Source organism: Alosa pseudoharengus, unplaced genomic scaffold (assembly GCF_046254945.1).
Source record: "Alosa pseudoharengus isolate Yale_2024_CS ecotype anadromous, Long Island Sound unplaced genomic scaffold, YU_APseudo_1.1 YU_APseudo_1.1_scf_15, whole genome shotgun sequence".
Classification (NCBI taxonomy): domain Eukaryota; kingdom Metazoa; phylum Chordata; class Actinopteri; order Clupeiformes; family Clupeidae; genus Alosa; species Alosa pseudoharengus.
The window spans coordinates 37176799-37197402 of record NW_027468620.1 but is presented as its reverse complement, the minus strand read 5'-3'; the positions used below and the strand labels follow the sequence as shown (position 1 = coordinate 37197402).

Below are 20604 nucleotides of genomic sequence, written 5' to 3'. Positions count from 1 at the left end.
TACTTCAAATATAATTTTGTCAAGGACAGAAAAGGCAGACAAAAATGTTTATTAGCAGTTTATAAGTGACACTTTAAAGCATCACTTTATAAGCAGCTTATAACACTTTTGTGTGCAAAGTGCTGCCTTTTTTCTCCTTCTTATCAGTTATAAAATTGGCCTAGCACTCTCAAAGACTTAAAGCTATCATTGTGACCGCTTCGGTCAAAATCTATGTGATTATCATACTTTCCACCAGGACAACTGGACGACTTCCTTGATGAGCTCGACACCCTGCTCTCTTCCATCCCTGAGCATGACTGTCCCATGCTTGTCCTCGGTGACATGGACATCCACTTAGAAAATCCAAACTCTGTGTGCTTCTTGTCCCTCATATATTTCTTTGTCTTACAATGGGTCCACAGCCCCCAATAAAAAAACCTACATGCAGCAATCGGACTGCACACGATCAGGCATCTCTGGATTATGGTGCATCATCTCCTTCATCCAGACCTCTCACTGAGAGGGAGGTGTCTAAACGTCTAACATGTAGCCGCCCCACTACATGCCCACTGGACCCTATTCCTATCAACCTCCCCCAAGCCATATCTCCTACTGTCACAACAGAACAATCACATGTAATTGATTCTTCACTGGCTTCTGGTACATTTCCAACTGCCTCGTGTCACTCTGCCTCCCCTAGCTCCCACCTGGAGAACTATCGCACAATCTCACTCCTTCCATTCCTCTCTAAGGCTATAGCAGGGGTCGGCAACCTTTACTTTAAAAAAGAGCCATTTTTTGACCAAAAATTGAAAAAACAAGCTTTGACTTCAATTTAAATAATGCCAGGGTCTCAGCGCAGATCTCGGACTGTCTCTCTGACATGTCCGCTTGGATGAAAGAACACCACCTCCAACTAAATCTCTCGAAGACTGAACTACTAGTCTTCCCATCCAAACAAACTATACCACATATATCTTAATATCAACATCAAAACTGACACCCTCTCTCTTGAACCTATCTACCTCTCTGGAACCTACAAACGAAAAAGACCACGTTACCCCACTGTTCTTTGAGCTCCAACTGGCTACCCTTACGGAGCTTACAAACAGTTGCATCTCGTTCACTTTACATGGGCTTAAGTCATTCGTTGCCGAACTGAATTGTGGGTCCGTTGAGTCACGTTGCTTCCGTCGACAAGTTCAACTTTTGCTGCACCGATGGTGAGCAACGGAAGGCACCAGCCAATCAAATTACGGTTGTAGGCCTACTTCTGGGCATTTGCATAGTAGGCTACACACCCACGACTGTCGGCAACACCCACTGCATGCGGTGACGGAACGCAACTGTATGTAAGTACCGCTAGCCACCCACATCAAATTCGTAAGGCACGAGAACACCACCTAGCTGCACAGTGCTGTCCTCACGAGAGCACCACCTAGCCACCCACATCAAATTCAAGTCACTAACGCTTGCGTATGAAGTGATTGCTGGGTCTGCACCCACTTACTTAAGTACTCTTATTAACCCGTTGGCTGCTGTGCCCCTACACCCATGGCAATCCAGACTACTACCAAAACTCTTGAAGACCAAACTTTTCCAAGGGTACATCCTCTACTAACAACCTAGTACACCTAACATGCACTGTAGATTAAATGTTATTCTCTTGCTGTAAGTCACTTTGGAAGCATCTGCTAAATAAATAAATGTCAATGTAAGTATCTCTGTAAATGTAAGAATTTCTGACCTCCTCTCCCGCTACACCGCTAACAATTCTCTTTATATCATTTTCTATGTACAGCTAGTTATCCAGATTTTGCCTCTTTACATGTTTTTTTGTTGCGCAACATCCGTTGTCTGGACTACAAATGAGCCTTGCCGCACCCACACCATGGCACAGTGAACACGTCTGCGTGCTCTTTGTGCGCACTTTGGCCAAGCCACCTATCTGTCGGTTTGGAATTGGTATTGAGTATCGGTGGTATTGAGGTCCTCATAGCAGGCGTAAAAGTCATTCAGCACATCTGACAGTGTAGCTTGGGTGGTATTGAGGTCCTCATAGCAGGCGTAGAACTCATTCAGTGTAACCTGCGTTGCGATGAACCTGCGCGATTTAGCCCTGCACACGCCCGGACTCGAACCCGCTAACAGGATCGGGAGGCGAGCGTGCTGACAGTTGAGCTACAAGCCCAGGCTACTAGCTCGCATGCCAGCAGCACTCATGAGGCGTCAGGGAGTGAGGTTTACTAATATTCCACACGCACAGCTAAGCTAGCTGGTATTCGTTACATCAGCACATCTGACAGTGTAGCTTGGGTGGTTGTGGCAGTCCTCCATCGCTAAGTCTACGGTTTGCCAGCTGTGCCACATGTAACAAGAGTCCACAGTTTTGTAGTGACCCTCCTGCTCCTGCTGAGCTGTGTCTTGGCCTATTTGACAGATCTATGCAGATCAAATCTGGGCCTGCTATAGACTTCAGCACTACTTGAGGAAAATGCAGTGGAGCAAGCACATAGCATGAAACACACATCACAGTTTATCCAGTTTTTTACTCAATTCTTGAAGTGTTTTGTGGACATCATTCACCAAAGGTTCCTACACATTTCCTAAGATGTTTCTTCTCTCCCATACACAATTTTCACAAAAGATTCAGCCAATCTCCAATGTTTTTCTAACATGGGATTTGCTCTTAACTTAAAACAGAATATATGTATACTCAAAAGAAACCCACATTTGAAAATGTATTTATGAGAACTACAGATCTTTCCCTATCCCCGTCAACTTCATTAGATTTTCATTTTCTCAACTTGTTTTCTCAACTTCTCTGCCAATTCATGTTTTCTCAACGTCTCTGCCAATTCATGTAAGAGATGTGTATAAATCCTTTAGGAGGGTGAATACACATAAAGCTCCAGGACCTGACAACATCCCAGGTTGTGTTCTCAAGGCTTGTGCATCTGAACTGGCAGAGGTCTTCATGGACATCTTTAATCTCTCCCTGCTTCATGTTATACCCACAAGACCGACCTTTTGCTCTCAACTTGCTCTGTTGTCATGAAGTGCTTTGAGCGGTTAAAGATCATATTACATCCTCCCTGTCTTCTACATTAGACCCAGTTTGCCTATAGGCCAGACAAGTCCACAGATTATGCAATAGCATTTGCTTTGAACACTGTTCTCTCTCACCTGGATAAAAAAAACACCTATATACGGATGCTTTTCATTGACTACAGCTCCACTTTTAACAACATAGTTTCAATGATAAGCCTGGGTTCAACTGAGGGACCTGAACCTCAGTTCTTCCTTTGCAGTTGGATCCTTGACTTCCTGACTGACAGGACACAGGTAATATGGTGGATAACATCATCTCCTCCACTCTAACACTCAGCATAATTAGGTTTGCTTTTGACACCAGCTTAATCGGCTATATCACAAGTGATCATGACTCTGCTTACAGAGCAGAGCCCTGACATCTTGGTGCCAGGACAATAACCTGCTGCTCAACGTCAGCAAAACCAAGGTGCTGATAGCGGACTACAGGAGGCTGCAGGAAGAGGAGCACACACCCATCTACATTGGGGCACAGCAGAGGAGAGTCTCAGTTGCTTCAGATTCCTTGGAACGAACATCAGCTAGGATCTGAGCTGGTCACACCATATAGGTCACAAAAGCGGCAGCAACATGTTACATTTTTATAGTGCTTTCCGACACTCAAAGTGTTTCACAGGGAAGTGGGAACCTCACTAACCACCACCACCAATGTGGAGCACCCATCTGGGTGATGCACGGTAGCCATTACGCACCAGAACGCTCACCACACATCAGCCTGAAATGGAGAGCCAATTACACTGTGGGATGATTAGGGGGCCCAGATTGAATAAGCCAGGTTGGGAATTTAACCAGGACACCGGGGAACACCCTACTCCCCCTTTCACGATAAGTGCCATGGGAACTTTAATGACCACAGTGAGTCAGGACCTTGGTTTAACGTCTCATCCGAAGGACGGCATCTCCTACAGTACAGTGTCCCCGTCACTGCACTGGGGCATTGGGATTGATCTTATTACCCTGAGGGAAGAGTGCCACCCTACTGGCCACCCACCAACACCACTTCCAGCAGCAACCTAGTTTTCCAAGGTGGTCTCCCATCCAAGTACTAAACAAGCCCACACCTGCTTAGCTTCAGTAATTCAGCTAAGATAGGGTATCCATTGCTCTGGCTGACTCATCTTTCTTCAGTGGCTGCGGAAGTTTGGTATGGACGGTGAAGTACTGACCAACTTCTACCACTGTACTATTGAGAGTATTATGACTAGCAACATCTACTGCTGAACTATTGAGGATATTATGACTAGCAACATCTACCGCTGTACTATTGATGGTATCATGACTAGCAACATCTACTGCTGTACTATTGATGGTATCATGACTGGCATCACAGCATGGTTTAGTAACAGCACCGCCCATGATCTCTACTCTGCAAAGGTTGGTCAAGTCAGCGCATCACAAGGAGTTATAGGGCTGCATAATTATCGTAATCGCAACCGCAATATGAGCCAACGCAATTACCTAATTGCAATTTGAACCAACACAATTATCACAATCGCAATATGAACCAATGCAATTATCTGATTGCAAAAGCTACAAATGATCGTTGCACAGTTAATTTTTATCACATTTCTAATAGTAATAGTACGACAAGGTACATAGGTTACATAACAGACAAAAGAAAAAACACATAGGTGCATGGAGAGGTAAAAAGGTGCATGGAAAGCAAAGGTGAAGCTAGGTGGGAAAACTGGGAAAGTCTGTTAACAATGAAGAGCAAGTTGGAAAAGGTGAGTTTTGACGGCCTGGTTGAAGGATGGTAAGGTGCTTGACTGTTTGATGTGGTCGGGAAAGGAGTTCCAGAGGGAGGGTGCAGCAGCTGAGAAGGTCAGGTCGCCACAGGTCCGGAGCTCCTGATGGTCTTGAGTGTTTGCATCGATGAAACTGAGGCGGCGGGCCAGAGTGTGCTGGAATGAGGAGGCCAGAGAGGTATCGAGGGGCAAGAGTATTAAGTGCTTTGTATGTGAGGAGAAGTATTTTGAAGATGATCCTGTATTTGACTGGGAGCCAGTGTAGGTTGTGGAGGACAGGGGTGATGTGCTCACAGTGGCGGGTGGAGGTAAGAAAGCGGGCAGCTGAGTTCTGGACGCATTGGAGTTTGTTGGTGATTTTCTTTGGAGGTGATGAGGGCATGGATGAGGTGATGAGGTCATGGAGGAGGTGATGAGGGCATGGATGAGGTGATGAGGTCATGGAGGAGGTGATGAGGTCATGGAGGAGGTGATGAGGGCATGGAGGAGGTGATGAGGGCATGGATGAGGTGATGAGGGCATGGAGGAGGTGATGAGGGCATGGATGAGGTGATGAGGTCATGGAGGAGGTGATGAGGTCATGGAGGAGGTGATGAGGGCATGGAGGAGGTGATGAGGGCATGGATGAGGTGATGAGGTCATGGATGAGGTGATGAGGGCATGGAGGAGGTGATGAGGGCATGGATGAGGTGATGAGGGCATGGATGAGGTGATGAGGGCATGGAGGAGGTGATGAGGGCATGGATGAGGTGATGAGGTCATGGAGGAGGTAATGAGGGCATGGATGAGGTGATGAGGGCATGGATGAGGTGATGGGGTCATGGATGAGGTGATGAGGGCATGGATGAGGTGATGAGGGCATGGAGGAGGTGATGAGGGCATGGAGGAGGTGATGAGGGCATGGATGAGGTGATGAGGGCATGGAGGAGGTGATGAGGTCATGGAGGAGGTGATGAGGGCATGGATGAGGTGATGAGGGCATGGAGGAGGTGATGAGGTCATGGAGGAGGTGATGAGGGCATGGAGGAGGTGATGAGGGCATGGAGGAGGTGATGAGGGCATGGAGGAGGTGATGAGGGCATGGAGGAGGTGATGAGGGCATGGAGGAGGTGATGAGGGCATGGAGGAGGTGATGAAGGCATGGAGGAGGTGATGAGGGCATGGAGGAGGTGATGAGGGCATGGAGGAGGTGATGAGGGCATGGAGGAGGTGATGAGGGCATGGAGGAGGTGATGAGGGCATGGGGTGGAGGAGTGTTTCAGCTGTGGTGGTGGACAGAGAGGGGTGGAGGCGTGCAATGTTACGGAGGTGAAAGAAGGCGGTTTTGGTGACATGGTTGACATGTGCTACAAAGGAGAGGGTGGGGTCGAATGTCGATGACGGTTCCAAGGTTGCGGATGTGGGTGGAGGGGGTGACGTTGGAGCCATCGATGTTGAAGGGAAAAGTCTGTATCAGAGTGAACATGTAAGGAGCAGAAATTCTGACTTTTATGTCAATTTCAATTCCTTGACTATGCTACTGCTGGTTGGTGAGTGTTCGTAGTGTGTGAGGGGCACAGCAATTCTGATTGGTGAGCTTCATAGTCAGTTAGGGGTGCTGTGCATCTTGTGCACCAGGTGTGCTCATGTGGTGTTTTTCCTATGGAGTTTTTCCTTGCTTGAGATATTTTCATAATGTTTCTCTTTTCATGTTCTTTCTTGTTCATGAGTTTCGATAAAAAACATGTTCTTCCTCTTTCCATGTTCTTTCTCCTTTCAGGGGTTTCAATAAAAACATGTTCTTCCTCTTTTTATGTTGTTCCTCTGTCCATGTTGGGTTTTGATGAAGGCTTGTTGATGTACATGCTGTGAATTGATAGGTTAACTGTCAGCACAGGGTGAGGGTGGAGTGCCAGCTGGTCGAAACAAACAACAGATGAGCGTTTCTGAGACAACAGCCAGAGATAGAACACAATAACATAAAAGTACCTGAGAGCCCAGGCAATGGCAATGACACGCAAGCAGTTGCAATATGGCAAAGGCGTGAGCACAAATTTTAATGCAGAAAGGGGACGTGGTTTCCACCATTGTAAAACGCCCCCTGTGCTGATTGGCTGAGCAGCGTTTTGGTGACGTCCCAAGGAGGAGGCGTTCCTGGGAGAATCAAAGTGTATATAAGGCAGAGCACAGCCAGCAGTGAGTCAGATCGATCTCAGTGAGGGTACCAGCTGGTAACATTGCCTTCACCCTATTGATTGACAGCTCAGTTCAGAGTACCAGCTGGTAACATTGCCTTCACCCTATTGATTGACAGCTCAGTTCAGAGTACCAGCTGGTAACATTGCCTTCACCCTATTGCTTGACAGCTCAGTTCAGAGTACCAGCTGGTAACATTGCCTTCACCCTATTGATTGACAGCTCAGTTCAGCCATTGTTTGGATTGTGTTTTCATTGCAATACGGTGAATAAAGGATCAACAGTCTCAAGAGAACTCTGTCCGCGCGGTCTCCTTCGGATGCTTGATTCCAGAGTGCTGATTGGTGTTTCAAGAGGTTGATTGGTTCCAGAGTGGTAGTTACTACAAAGTCCAGGAGGGCGGAATTTTCCACCACACTCACCAAACAGGGGTGGCACAAATTAAAGAAACATTTGGAATATTGAACTGAATCAATTCATTGACATTCAAAAATCACAATCACAAATCACAATCACAATATCTGCAATAGCTGCAATATATTTTCCCCAAATCATGCAGCCCTGAGTTACCAACTATTCAGGACCTTTACTGCCAGTGCTGCAGCAGAAAGGCCAAGCAGATTCTTGTGGACCCCAGTCATCCCAGCCACAGCCAGTGCTGCAGGAGAAAGCCCAAGCAGATTCTTGTGGACCCCAGTCATCCCAGCCACAGTCAGGGCTCCAGACTCCGTTTTGTATTGGTTGCACTGGTGCGCCCAACTTTTTTATTAAGGTGCACCAGCACAAAATTTTTCATTGCGCGCCTTTAACGCCACAATTTCAAGGTCACCCTTTTATCACTCTATATACATTCTGTGTCTAAGCTGTTGTCAGAGCATGGACAGGGAATGACAGTATTGATTTGATTTGGGGCCCCCACCACCTTGATGCCATCAGTAATATTGAATACTGTGTGATCATTCACATCAGTGGCAATCCTAGTCTCTGCTTGCAGAACTGTAAAATGACAGGTCTGGAAACGGGTTTGGTTTTGATGCAGTGCCATCTGAGGTCCAAAAGACCACGGCCATCTAATATTGGTTTTCAGCTCTTTCCCTTGTTTGCAAAGATTTCTCTGGATTCTCTGAATGTTTTAAGCATTACAATTACATTGTTTCATCATTTGTGCACACAGGTTTACACAGAGTGAAGAATACCCTTACATCTTTACTTCTAAGAGACCTTGCCTCTCTGGGATGCTCTTTTTCATACCCAATCATGTTGTCAGTTACCCTAATTAGTTGTGAAACATTCTTCCTTTTGTTTTCTTTATCATTACACAACTTTTCCAGCATAATCAAATTTGACATTTTCAACATTTGATTGATGTTGTCTGTGTCCTTTTTGCAACTAAATGTGAGTTTAAAGGGCCCTTCTGTAACCCTTCTGTAACTTAAAGGGCCCTTTTGTAACCCTTCTGTAACTTAAAGGGCCCTTCTGTAACTCCAGTTATTTCTTTGCCGAATTCTCACTTTTGTTGTCGCATTTTTCTCTACGAGGTCCCCCTACAGCTTTGGAGTGCATATGTGTCAGTGTCTTTTCGCTGGCTCTGCCATGATGAACATCTGAAAAATGAAGCCGCCAAGCCGGCATGGCTAATCGGTGCTTGAGCTAGCCGGCATGGCTAACCGGTGCTTGAGCTAGCCAGCATGGCTAATCGGTGCTTGAGATGTCCAGATTGTGTGAATGTCCAGAGAATGTTAAGCATTTTGTGTTTCTCACTTGTTCTCGCTTCTCACGGGACTTCCTAGTTCAGACACTGCCGGGACGCTAATGTAGATCCTGCAAGGTTGTTTTTCCTCTAGGAGATGGTAGAGGGAGCAGGGAAAGCCACAACAGGTCTTTTAACCATCACAATGCTTTCTAAACTGTTTTATTAAGTTGAAAATGTTGCATAGTGGGCCTTAACGATAAACAGGGTTGTAAGTTTTAACTAATAATTGTTAAAGGTTTTTAACTGGCAGTGTGAACGGTTTATACAGATAAAAGATGAAAATAGCCGGCTTCAGACCGTTGAGCCAGGCCAGGGTAATTTGGAGGCCACCTGGTGATAGTAGCCCAGGCTACAAGCCTCATGACCCTGAGACCTTTGTGTTCAGACTGTCAGGCCATTAGCCTCTCCGCATTACACCTCGACACGCCCTCGCTTGTGAAAACGTCACCAATACCACACATTTTCAAACAGGATAAGCAGAAAGTCACGTATCTCTTTCCTATCCTGTATGCTATCGAAGTCAGTCACCTATTTCTGTCCTTTTACATGTATGTCACTTAATATTAATTTCTATACAAGCCAAGACTGATTCCTAAAGAAATGCAAGCACACACAACATACGTGTGTCTAAATGAGCTATGTACCATAAATTACTTTTTACCGTGACTCGAAGAGCTGTAAAAGGTGTTGTAAGGCTGTGTCAAGTCTGCTTGGAGTTCCAGTGGAATTTTGATTTCACGACGATGCTGCGTGAGTGCACCCACCAGCCCACCACCAAACAGAGCGTACAGTAAAGAAAATAGGATTTTGAAGGCAGTAGATGCTCCTAGGGCTGGGACGGTATGGATGTTTTCTTACCTCGGTCGGTAAGCAAGAAATTACCACGGTTTCGCGGTATAGGCGAATCTAGCACTAAATGGCCGAATGTTTACACAACAACGAGTTGACCCCGCCTTCACCTTGACACCACCTCTATCCCCTTTCCAGCACCAACTGGTCGAACGTTTACACAACAACGAGTTGACCCCGCCTTCACCTTGACACCACCTCTAGCCCCTCTTTAGCACCAACTGGCCGAACGTTTAGACAACGAGTTGACCCCGCCTTCACCTTGACACCACCTCTAGCACCAACTGGCCGAACGTTTAGGTTGGGCCAGAAATCAGGGGTCAGTAGCACCAAGACAGCCCCCAGGTGGCGCCAGAGAGCACCCACAGCTGAAGCTGTGAAAGCAATTAGCCCCGACACGGCCTGGCTAGCTCGGCTTTGGCTCGACGGTCTGAAGGGGGCTACTTACTCCTATTGGAAAATCAAAACCCAAATCATGTAAGTGAGGACTATTTTAAGTATTGTTCTCATTGACACGCCTGTAATAAGGAAAATGCTGAACGTCGAGGACTTGTGATTTCAATTTGTAAAATGTATGCACCCCCCCCCATGTGAAGCACTGAGGGAGGAATCCCCCGTTTTGAAAAATGAAGTTTAAGCCCTGATGTAACAAGCAGAACACAGCTGACACCACCAGAAATAAATGAGCTAGCTGAAGACCATTGTGTGCATGAGGATTATTTCCCACAATTGATGTGATGTGAAATATGGGGTTAGCATTCTCTTGCACTGAATCACTCACATATGATGTCAGTTACGTCTGTGAGGGTTCAGGGCGTTAGTCCCTTAGGGGTCCCAGAGAGATTCAGCCAAATTATACTACCCCCCAAAACCAGTAGAGGAACAAACATGGAATACAACACAATATGATGCAAAACAATACTATACCATCAAATATTGTTCAATAAAATGCATTACAATATTTCAGCTACATCCACACAAAGGACCAATCCCATTTTTTTTTTTCTTAACCCAAAAGATATGAAAGTTACGAAAGATATGAAATGCCAAAACCCTTCAAGAAACCAATACCTCATATCAGGGACTTTTCTTTAAACAGACGCAATGAGATTTTTGCCATTGACATTTCCCCATTTACTATAAGCCATTCTCACGCAGACCAGTGGAGTAGTTTACTACTCCTACAGAGTCCACAGCAGTGTGTATTGGATTCGACTGCCATTTTTAAGCATGTTCTTTCCACGTTTCCAGAATTTGTTGATAGCAGATAGGAAGAAAATAGGAGAGCGATGACACTCTCTGCTCTGCTCTCTACACTCTGCCCTATCCACCAGACCCAGTCGACCAAAACAATCACACCGATGATTGAATGATACCCTCCAAACACTGGGTACAGACCTCAGAGCTGCTGAGGGGAAATGGCACAAAACTATTACAACGATCTCAAGCTACCAGTCGCTCCTTCTCGAAGATCCACAGTGCCACTGACACCCGTAAACTCTTTTCCACCCTCAAAACTCTACTCAATCCTCCACCTCTTCCACCAGCTACCAACCTCACTGCTTCACTGATAAAGTTGCAGCCATCAGTAATCAGACTGACGCTCTCGTAAAGGCTTGTTCGCACTCGGCCGCTGCGCTCCTCCAAGGAATGGCACTGCCGCCCCTTCACCCAAGGCAATCCAAGCCATCTTCATTTGTAGTCCCCTTATTGTGGAACGATTTGCCAAGACTTACATAAAGTGTCAGCATTCCTATCCTCTAGTAATAGTATTGGCAGATGTAGTAGTAATTCCTACCCAATGTCTCCTCTGCATTGATGGGATGCCCTGAGGAAGGCCCCATGCCGCTACGTGTGGGCATTTTAAAGTTGTCCTTTTAGGACATGTCATTTTTGTAATAAAGACATTTTAATTAAGGAGTGCCTCAGCTATCAGAGAATTCTTTCTCTACACTGCCTCTAAAGATGGGGTGATGGTTCCAGGAAGTGACCTTTGGCCGGACTTGAACCTGGCTCTCCATGGGCACTGGGTCGTTATACAGTGCAGGTCTCCCAGGGTCCTATTGCCCCTGTGCTACAGGATTAACCACATTGATGGAGGCAACCGTACTTTTGACCCTCTCAACAGACAAAAAACCATGTCCCCTCTTACTCCTAGCAATTGAGCTACAAGGGACAGTGGCTCAAATCTTCCCCTATGAAATCGCACAACCCTTCAAGAACCTGACACCTCATCTCATAAATGGCTTTTACCAGAACTGATGCACTGGAATTTGATAGACATTTCCTTATGAATCCCATATGGCAAATATATTTATTTTTCTTTTTAGCACTTATTTCAAAACTAGTACACACTAGTGCAGTCAATGTGCACAACTCAGAACGGGCTCTGTATAATAATGTATAGGGATAGAAGGCTACAAAGTAAGGGCAAGGGGTGAAATGGGATTGGTCCGAACACTAATATGGAACAACATTTTAAATGTGATTCATTTGGTGATGAACAAGTCAGAGGCCTGTTTACCTTCTGGTTTAACTCCTGTTGTGGGGAAATGGTGGCTGTGTCTAGTGGAGTCACATCCATGTCATCACCCGCTGCAGGAGATGAGCTTGATGAAATGTCAGGAACAAAGGAAGTGAGGGGAAGGGTATGGGGTTGAGATGAGTTCTTTGGGGAGTTCTCATCCTTTTGGGGCTGTTGGTGGGAGATAATAGCGTTTCCTGAGTCTTCTCGAGTTACATCCAAATTGTCAACAGAATGAGAGAGAGAATTATGGAACTGATTAACAGGTTCTAGGTTGTTGTTAGTGGGCTCTGGGGATTTCGGAATAGTTTCTGTGTGCGCCGACACAAAGTTGACCTGCTTCTTCCACTCATCCACAAACTGCTGAATATTCAGGTTGAACCTTTTAATGCCTTGGTTTGAGATGACCATTTCATTGCCCCTGGGGCTATAGAGTTCAGGGCCAATGTTGTCATGGGTGATGACTCTTCCCCCCAGGTCATTAACTATAGCATGCGCTGTACGATTGATCACCTCATGAATTCTGTTGCCTGCCTCATCAGCCTTGTTACTAGGAGTCATGCCTAGTTTGTAGAAACGCATTAACAGCATGTCAGACCACACAATCTGGCACTGGGGGAAGATGTTGTGTGTGAGAGTCAAGTCTTTCTTGATTGTGTTCAGCAAGTCTTCCTTTTTTGTCATGTTGATGTAATTGCTTCCAAGATGGATGATGAGCATGTCTGGATAGGGTTGCTTGCTTTTGACCTTGTGCATCTGGAGCATAAGGTTAGTCCAGGTCATTCCAGGACCTCCCAAGTGGTGCACCCTAATGCTAGGACTATTATTCCCCAGTTTACTAGCATGATTTTGTGCTGTTGCCATCCTACTGGCCAAACCTGAAAGAGCATATCCACACATCCAGACTGTTTTATATGTTTCAGGTTTTATGCGTTTTTGAGTTGAGGTGGCTGGAGGGCTTCGGGGTTGAGATGCGTTCTTTGGGAAGTTCTCATCCTTCTGGGGCTGTTGGAGGGAGATAATGGTGTTTCCTGAGTCTTCTCGAGTCACGTCCAAATCGTCAACAGAATGAGAGAGGGAATCATGGAACGGATCAACAGGTTCTAGGATGTTGTTAGTGGGCTCTGGGGAATTTGAGGTGATTTCTAAATGTTCTGATGTTGGGATTAACTCCTTCTCCCAGTTTTCCACAAACTGTTGGAGGTTTTGGTTGAACTGTTGAATGCCTTGGTCTGAAAGGCAAATGTCATTGGGGTAATAATGTTCAGGGCCAATGTTGTCATGGGTTATAACTCTTCCCCCCAATTCAGTTACTATAGCATGTGCTCTGCAATTGATCATGTCATGAATTCTGCCTGCTGCCTCATCAACCTCCACATCAGGAGTCAGGAGTTTCCAGAAGCATGTGGGTAGGATGTCAGACCACACAATCAGGCACTGGGGGAATAGGTTGCGTACGCGGGTTAGTTCCTCCCTGATGGTGATCAGCAGGTCCTCTGTGTTCCTCATGTTGAGGTCGTCGCCGCCCAGGTGGATGATGAGCATGTGTGGGAGGGGCCACTTGTTTCTGAGTCTGTTTAAATGGGCCACAAGCTCTTTCCAGGTCATTCCTTGCGTTCCACTCCATAACCCTTTCATTTTACCCAGCTGAACGCCACACTCTGGCCACATGCTCATCCTTCTGGCCACAGCTACAAGACCATGACCACAAATCCAGACCGTTTTATCATTTCTGTTGGTACCATGACCTGAAAGATAAGGAAAAAAACACATTTCTTTGCGACTTCAGTCAAGCACTGCTTGGGTGATTCTATCTGATTATTAAATAGCTCTCTGACATAATAAATTGTTATTTGATAAGTTTGGTGTTTAGTTATTCTTGAGTAACAAATCATGGAAATATACAGACACAGATCATGTGTATAATCACACTGATTATAAGGAAATAATGTACATCCAGCTCTTAGTCTTTCATTCATCTTTGACCCAAAAGAATGAAAATGAAGCAAAAACTATGGGCCAAATTTTCATGAAACTTGGTGGAAAAGTTAATCATCGACCAAGGAAGATCTCATTAAATTGGGTGCCAAGATAATTTTCCTTTTGTTTACATTACGATTTGGCCTTGCCAAGGGCCCTTCTGGTTATTCAAGTAGTTTTGTTTGGAACGGAGTAGAACAGAATTACCTCATGTGCTTACTAGGGAAAGAAACTAATAGCTGGGATTGCAACCATTAGTAAATAATTCACACTGATTGTTAGAGCAGTAGGGTACATTTGTCTGACTAAACGAGGAAGAACGTACCATGCCGAGGCTGTACATGTTTGGTCCCCACTGGATCAATAGACTTGCCAAGGGTTGCTCCTTCAGGAAAACGCCTACCCTCATCTGACCGCCTATGCATCTTCTGTTCATGCTGGCTCAGGCTTGGTGTTTGGTCTTCTCTCTTCTGATCATGTGGCACTACACTCTTGTCCCGTTCCATGTGGTGCTCAAAACAGTCATTGGCCTCTCTTTCATGAACACAGCGGTCCTCGCTATCCTCCTCAGCCTGTCTGAGGAACTGCACTTCTACACACAGCACTGGTTCCACGCCATCACCACATAAACTATCCCTCCTGAACCTCGCAGCGCGGTCATAATGTCGCAAGTTATCTCTTTGTACTTCATTGGCACTTCCCAGACGTACTTCTTTTAACTGTTTTTTATATTCCTCATCCATCTGGAAGGGGTCATAAAGGTTGTCTCTGTGGGCTTGTCTGAGAGGGGGCATAGTTCTCTGATGTTGTGGAGAAAGAGAGGTTTGGCAAGGTAATGATGTCATCTCTAGTTCCAAGGCAGCATTTTCAGCCAACTTTTCAGCAATCAAAGCTTCCAACTCTTCCAGCTCCATTTTCTTCCTGGCCAAATCCTCACTCTCCTCATCCTCAACTGCATCAGGATTGGATGATCCGTAGGTGGTAGTACCAGAGGCCTTAGAACTGGACAGGTCCTTTTCAACCTTTGCGGTCACATGGTCTATCCTGGGACTCCTGCTCCGCCTGCGTTTCCTGGAGGAACCCTCACCACTGTTGCTTTGTCTCTTGCGCTTCTCATCTCTACACTCAGGGCTTTGGTTCCTGCCCTGATTGCTGCTCCTATCCTGGTCTCTGCCCCTGTTCCTGTTCCCATCTCTACTCCTCTCCCTGCTACTGCTACGTCTATTCCTGGGGGAAAGTTCTTTGCTCCTCCTCCCGCTCCTGCTACGTCTGTTTCTGGGGGAAAGTTCTTTGCTCCTGCTGCGACTCCTCCTATCACTGCGGCTCCTCTCCCTGCTCGTTTCTCTTCTTATCCATTTTCTGGTTGCTGTATGGCGCCGCTCAAATCGACCAATTTTGCCACCTCTTTCCCGGCTTCTACTTCTGCTGTGACTGCTGCTGTGACTCCGACTGTGACTCCTATGGGAACGATCTCTGCTCCTGCTGCGACTATTGTTTCTATTCCACCTCTCCTTGCTTCTTCCTCGCCTCCTTTCCCTGCTTGAGCTACGGTGACTCCGATCTCTACCTTGGTCCCTAACCCTGTCACTGCTCCTACTCCGCTTCTGCTTGTTCCCGGTAGACCGCTCTCTGCTCCTGCTGCGACTTCTCTCTCTATCGCTCTCGTCTTTGCTTACTCCTACTTGTCTCCTTTCTCTGCTCGAGCTACGGTAACTCTGAGGTCGATCAGTCCTGCCACCCTTATCTGGGATTCTGTTTCTGCTTTGACTGCCATGGTCACAGTTTGGGTGGATGCTGCTTCTCCTTCCAGATGCTTCTGTTGTCTTTGTGTTGGGGTCCTCTGTATTCTCTTTCATTGCAAGTTTTACTGCACTGACTGAGCCGGGCAGAACTTGGACATGCTTTCTGTGGCAAAAACAAATAAATTGTAATGTCTATTCCAGGGGTCTCCAACCTTTTTGGGAATGAGGGCTACCTGAAGACCCGAAATCATATGGAGGGCTACTCATTTAAAACAAACATACCCTCACCCCTTTTTTGCGAGGGTAGTCCTCCTAAATAATAGGCCTATGTGATTTTTACTTTTAAATGATCGATCATTATTTGTGCAGGCCTATACGTCTTTATATATTAAGCAACTGTATTTTCAAATTTAATATCAATAACCTATGCAACACTACCAACATTTTTGTTCAGTTTGTTCATTTCAAAGTTTGCATGGGGAATCTAATCTATTTTTTTTTTTTTTTTTTTACAAAAAAACTTTCTTTTTGTGCAATTAATAATTTGGGTTACAATTTGTACCCAATTTATACCAACCCACCATTATGAATTCAGGGGATGTTTAAGTTCTGATTTCAGTGGACAATTCGGTTTTAACATTTCAATAGTAATCGCCCACACCACCCTAACATATGAAAACTCCTTTTAAAGTTATTGCACACCTGAAATGATCCATGATCTGACAAAAAAGGGTAATGCACAGTCCTGCTCAGTCATGCATGCTATAACATTTTTAGCGCTATTATACGGCAGTTGCCTACGGAGGAGAAAAGGCCTGTGAGCTAAAGCAATTGTTTTTCAGTCCTTGAACAATCATGCAAGAACCGTATTTGACGAACATGGAATGGCCACAGAACTTTTGCAAAGATATGCTTTCATTGGCTACACCAGACAAGCAAGTTTTTTCCCCCTTTACTGTCTATGCGTGCGAGCAGCGTGTGCGCTCCGCTTCCGTTGTTGTTTAAAGATTGAATGGGAAACGGATTTGAAGCCAAAGGCTAAATTTTAACGCAGCTACAATTTATAAGGTATCACCAATATCAATTTATTGTTACAGATGTATGGCTACATACATTCTTAAAATGGTTCTGGTCTAGACTTAAATATCTATTGAAAACTTCACAATGGAGCGTGTTTTTAGAGCGTGATCTGCAGGTGACCTGTTGGCTATTTTTGTTGGCTGTTGGCGCTGGGGGCGCCTCATAGCCGTCCCGCGGGCTACCTGGTGCCCGCGGGCACCGTGTTGGAGACCACTGGTCTATTCATAGTGAAACTTTTGTAAATGTTCTACTGGTACCTGTGCTTTTACTGTGCATTGGACACAGAGAACCAAAAACTTACCCTGTTTTGGGGCCATCAGAATTGATTCCTGTGTCTTTCTGCATCCTTTCTTTGGTGTTTGTTGGTTGGATAGTAATCTTCTGTGTACAGGAGGTGCACAAGACAAGCATTATCAACAAATACATGGTATTTATTATTTTAATTCCATTGTGGTCAACTGAGGTTATGAACTTGTTTGTGATTTGCTGTAGATAAGTTTCATCCTTATGAAGTAGATATAAAAACATTCTCCAAATAGGAACAGAACCACAAAATTAGAAATGCGAGTTAAATGTGGAAAATCAATCAATGCACCTTTTGTGTCTGTGTTGTAGTGGGGCCCTCTAATGTTGGCACAGAGGTGAACACTTTCTCTGAATGTGTTGTAGTGGGGCTGTCCAGTGTTGGCACAGGAGTGAACATTTTCTTTCTCCTGATCCTGATGGCTTGGTAGCCAGTCCCAGCCACCGTGTTCTGGACAGATCAAGAAGAAATATGAACGTATCTGAATATAAAGCTATCTAGATTATTCTGAATTATCCTAAAAAAGGCAACATACTGGCACTATGGTGAACTCCACATTCTCTGAGTGGGAGAGCTTCTTGTCTTCCAAGACCTCACAGAAGTCAAAGACCAGTTTGGGGTCCTGAGAGCACTTGATGTATCCAAATGAGTTGCTCAAGCCAAGAACCACACCCTGATAAAGGAATGCACTCCGTCAAGCAAATGATTTTATACTGATAATGACTTGGCATTACGAACCACAATAACATATCCGTAACTACACTAAACTTCTCCAAATATTAATTAACACAAAAAGAGTCTTCTTTTGCACACTCGTTGCTGACAACTGAGCATTCACCAGACTCACTATTTTGCGTTGCTCCTCTGTGTGATCGCACTCAAAGGTGTCGGCCAGGATGTCCACGTTGACGGCCCTCTCTGCCTTGGTCTTGAGGTTGGTGGATATTTTAAACTGAACTTTATCCCCAACCAGCATGGTGGCCTTCGTTAGCACATCGTCTGCACTGAAGCTCAGCTTCTTCTCCACTCCCTCCACAACGGCCTTCAAACTACCAAGAGGAAGGTCCTGCAATAAATACAACAGCATTAACTATGGAGTACCTGAACATACAACTGGATTAGCTCACTCGGTGCAAAGGAGTCTTCTCTTTACCCAGTTCTCTACCAAACAGATAATAACAATTATAATAATAATAATAATAATAATAATAATAATAATAGGGCAACTCCACGCAACACTGTCACGTCCATAACGCCAGCTGAATACTATGTCATTGTGTTGGCGTTATGGATGTGACAGTTTTGCGTGGAATTGCCCAATAACCTTTATTTATAGAGTGGTTTTCTAAACAAAGTTAAAAAGTACTTTACATATATAAAAGAGAACAAAAATGTAATGTCAACCATATCAACAAAGGCAAGAAAAATGAAAATGGAATTAGAGAGTATACAAGGCAAAACAGCAATGATAGCCAACTGTTTATGACTACAGCCAACATCAGACTTGCTACCCCATTTACTACAGGTGCGGACATCTTCCAACAATGGCTGTTACACGAAGAGACTCAACAGTACCACAGAAGTGTAATGATATTTGGCTGTTACATGAAGAGACTCAACAGTACCACAGAAGTGTAATGATATTTGAAGCCTTGACAGTAGATTTTTCTGGTACCCAAAAAATGTTTACACTCGTTAAGATCCAAAGACACTCGTTGAGATCCATAAATAGACACTCGCTATCATCCATAAATAGACACTCGTTATCATCCATAAATAGACACTCGTTAACATCCATAAATAGACACTCGTTATCATCCATAAATAGACCCTTGGTTGTTCTTAGACCAGAGTGGTCCATTAAATGTGTGATGATAACCAAAAACCCATGAGAGAAAATAAATGATTAAAAACAAGCAAAGCATAGCTTTCCCTTTGCCTTCCATTTACTGAGCCAACAATATGAACAATACCCATCGTTTGATTGTGTTTATGCCCACAACCAACATACACACTTGAACTTGAACTGTGTCCATTAAAGTCCATATATAACTTGCCTTAATTGGTAGATTACTGATGAGTGTGTTCTGTTTTGTAGGGACTCTCAGCACAGTTCCCTCTGTGTGTTCAGTCCTTACAACCACAGGCCCGTCTGGCTCTTCAAGAGATGGCTCTGCACCACCTATCGGTCTCCACTAGAGGGAAGAAATAACCAAAGGAAAATGTTTAACCAAGCACAGGGCAAGGGCAACTCTTCACGTACATGACATTAACATCATACAATGACTTCCTTTCTTGTCTGATGTGTTCATTGACATTAAAAAAATAACTTTTGTAAAGATTTGTTTAAAGCCCTGTGAAAGAAAGTCTCCCATCTAGTGGTTAGGAGATATATAGCAACCAACGTCTCAAGCGCTGCCTCGTTTAGAACTACGGGGGCCATCACACATCAAAACTGGCACTAGTTATGGACTCTTAGGCCCATCGAAGCATAAACTTGTCTCTGAATAAGCAACATATTAATAAACTGTTGTGTACTATTTTATTGTCATTGCTTGTGTGTGATGCCAATGAAACACTCTTTCGGAGACGGAATAAATGGTTTCATTTTGCCTGTTAACCGAGCTAGCTAGCTATGTTAGCACAGTAAACGGAAAGTGAATGGGAACGGCTAGTTATGTTTGCAGGTAGCAGCTAAAGACTTTGGTTAAACTTGTATATTGTTGCAAACTAACCTGAAATAACACACATTCAGCAGTTTTGTGGTAGTCTAATGGTCATAGCAAAACTATGTTAGGTTAGGTTGTCAACTGTCTCTGGGTTTAGAAACTAGAGATCAAGTGAGCTGGTGACAGATCACAAACAAAGTTATTTTTCTCTTTATTTATTTAGTTGGAAAATACGATTTCAATGTCGGATTGTTAGGAAGACATATGACTTGTAGAAAATGGGTTCGTTACTTACATTGCTGAATGTAGGAAAGTTCTGCAGATGAATCCAAGCTAATGTTTTTTCTATGCATGCAGATGGCAAAGACTGAGCTGTATTTCGCATGTCCCTTGCAGGCCACCGTTATTTTGAAATGGCGCACGTACACGGCGAGTCGACACGGCGCTATGTAAATGAAAATGAGGATTCCTAAGCCAATAGGTATGCTTCGATTTGGTGGTGGTGGTAATTAAACATGAATGGGGCCACATTTATGAATGGGAAATGTTGATTTTGTTAAAAAACAACTGAAAACTTTACACAGGGGACCTTTAAATGAATACTTTGGTGATTGTTGCTGTGGTGCATGTTTGTTACCTGTGTGACGATGTGGCGCCTCAGCAGCACATCTACTATACTAAGACCCT

The 20604-nt window shown here is 44.7% G+C and overlaps 1 protein-coding gene across 5 annotated transcripts in view; it reads right to left on the bottom strand.

Annotated features, from left to right (window-relative positions):
- LOC143124661 (uncharacterized) overlaps window positions 1–20604 on the bottom strand; it is an 81163-nt gene that overhangs the window by 34831 nt on the left and 25728 nt on the right. For all 5 annotated transcript variants that reach the window (XM_076286349.1, XM_076286351.1, XM_076286350.1 and 2 more), the window contains 7 exons: window positions 19306–19443; window positions 18096–18314; window positions 17784–17921; window positions 17540–17698; window positions 17246–17325; window positions 14448–16027; window positions 12143–13890 (listed from right to left, as the gene is read on the bottom strand). In XM_076286349.1, coding sequence (XP_076142464.1) covers window positions 12143–13890; window positions 14448–16027; window positions 17246–17325; window positions 17540–17698; window positions 17784–17921; window positions 18096–18314; window positions 19306–19443 — 4062 coding nt within the window. The remainder of the gene's footprint in view (window positions 1–12142; window positions 13891–14447; window positions 16028–17245; window positions 17326–17539; window positions 17699–17783; window positions 17922–18095; window positions 18315–19305; window positions 19444–20604) is intronic.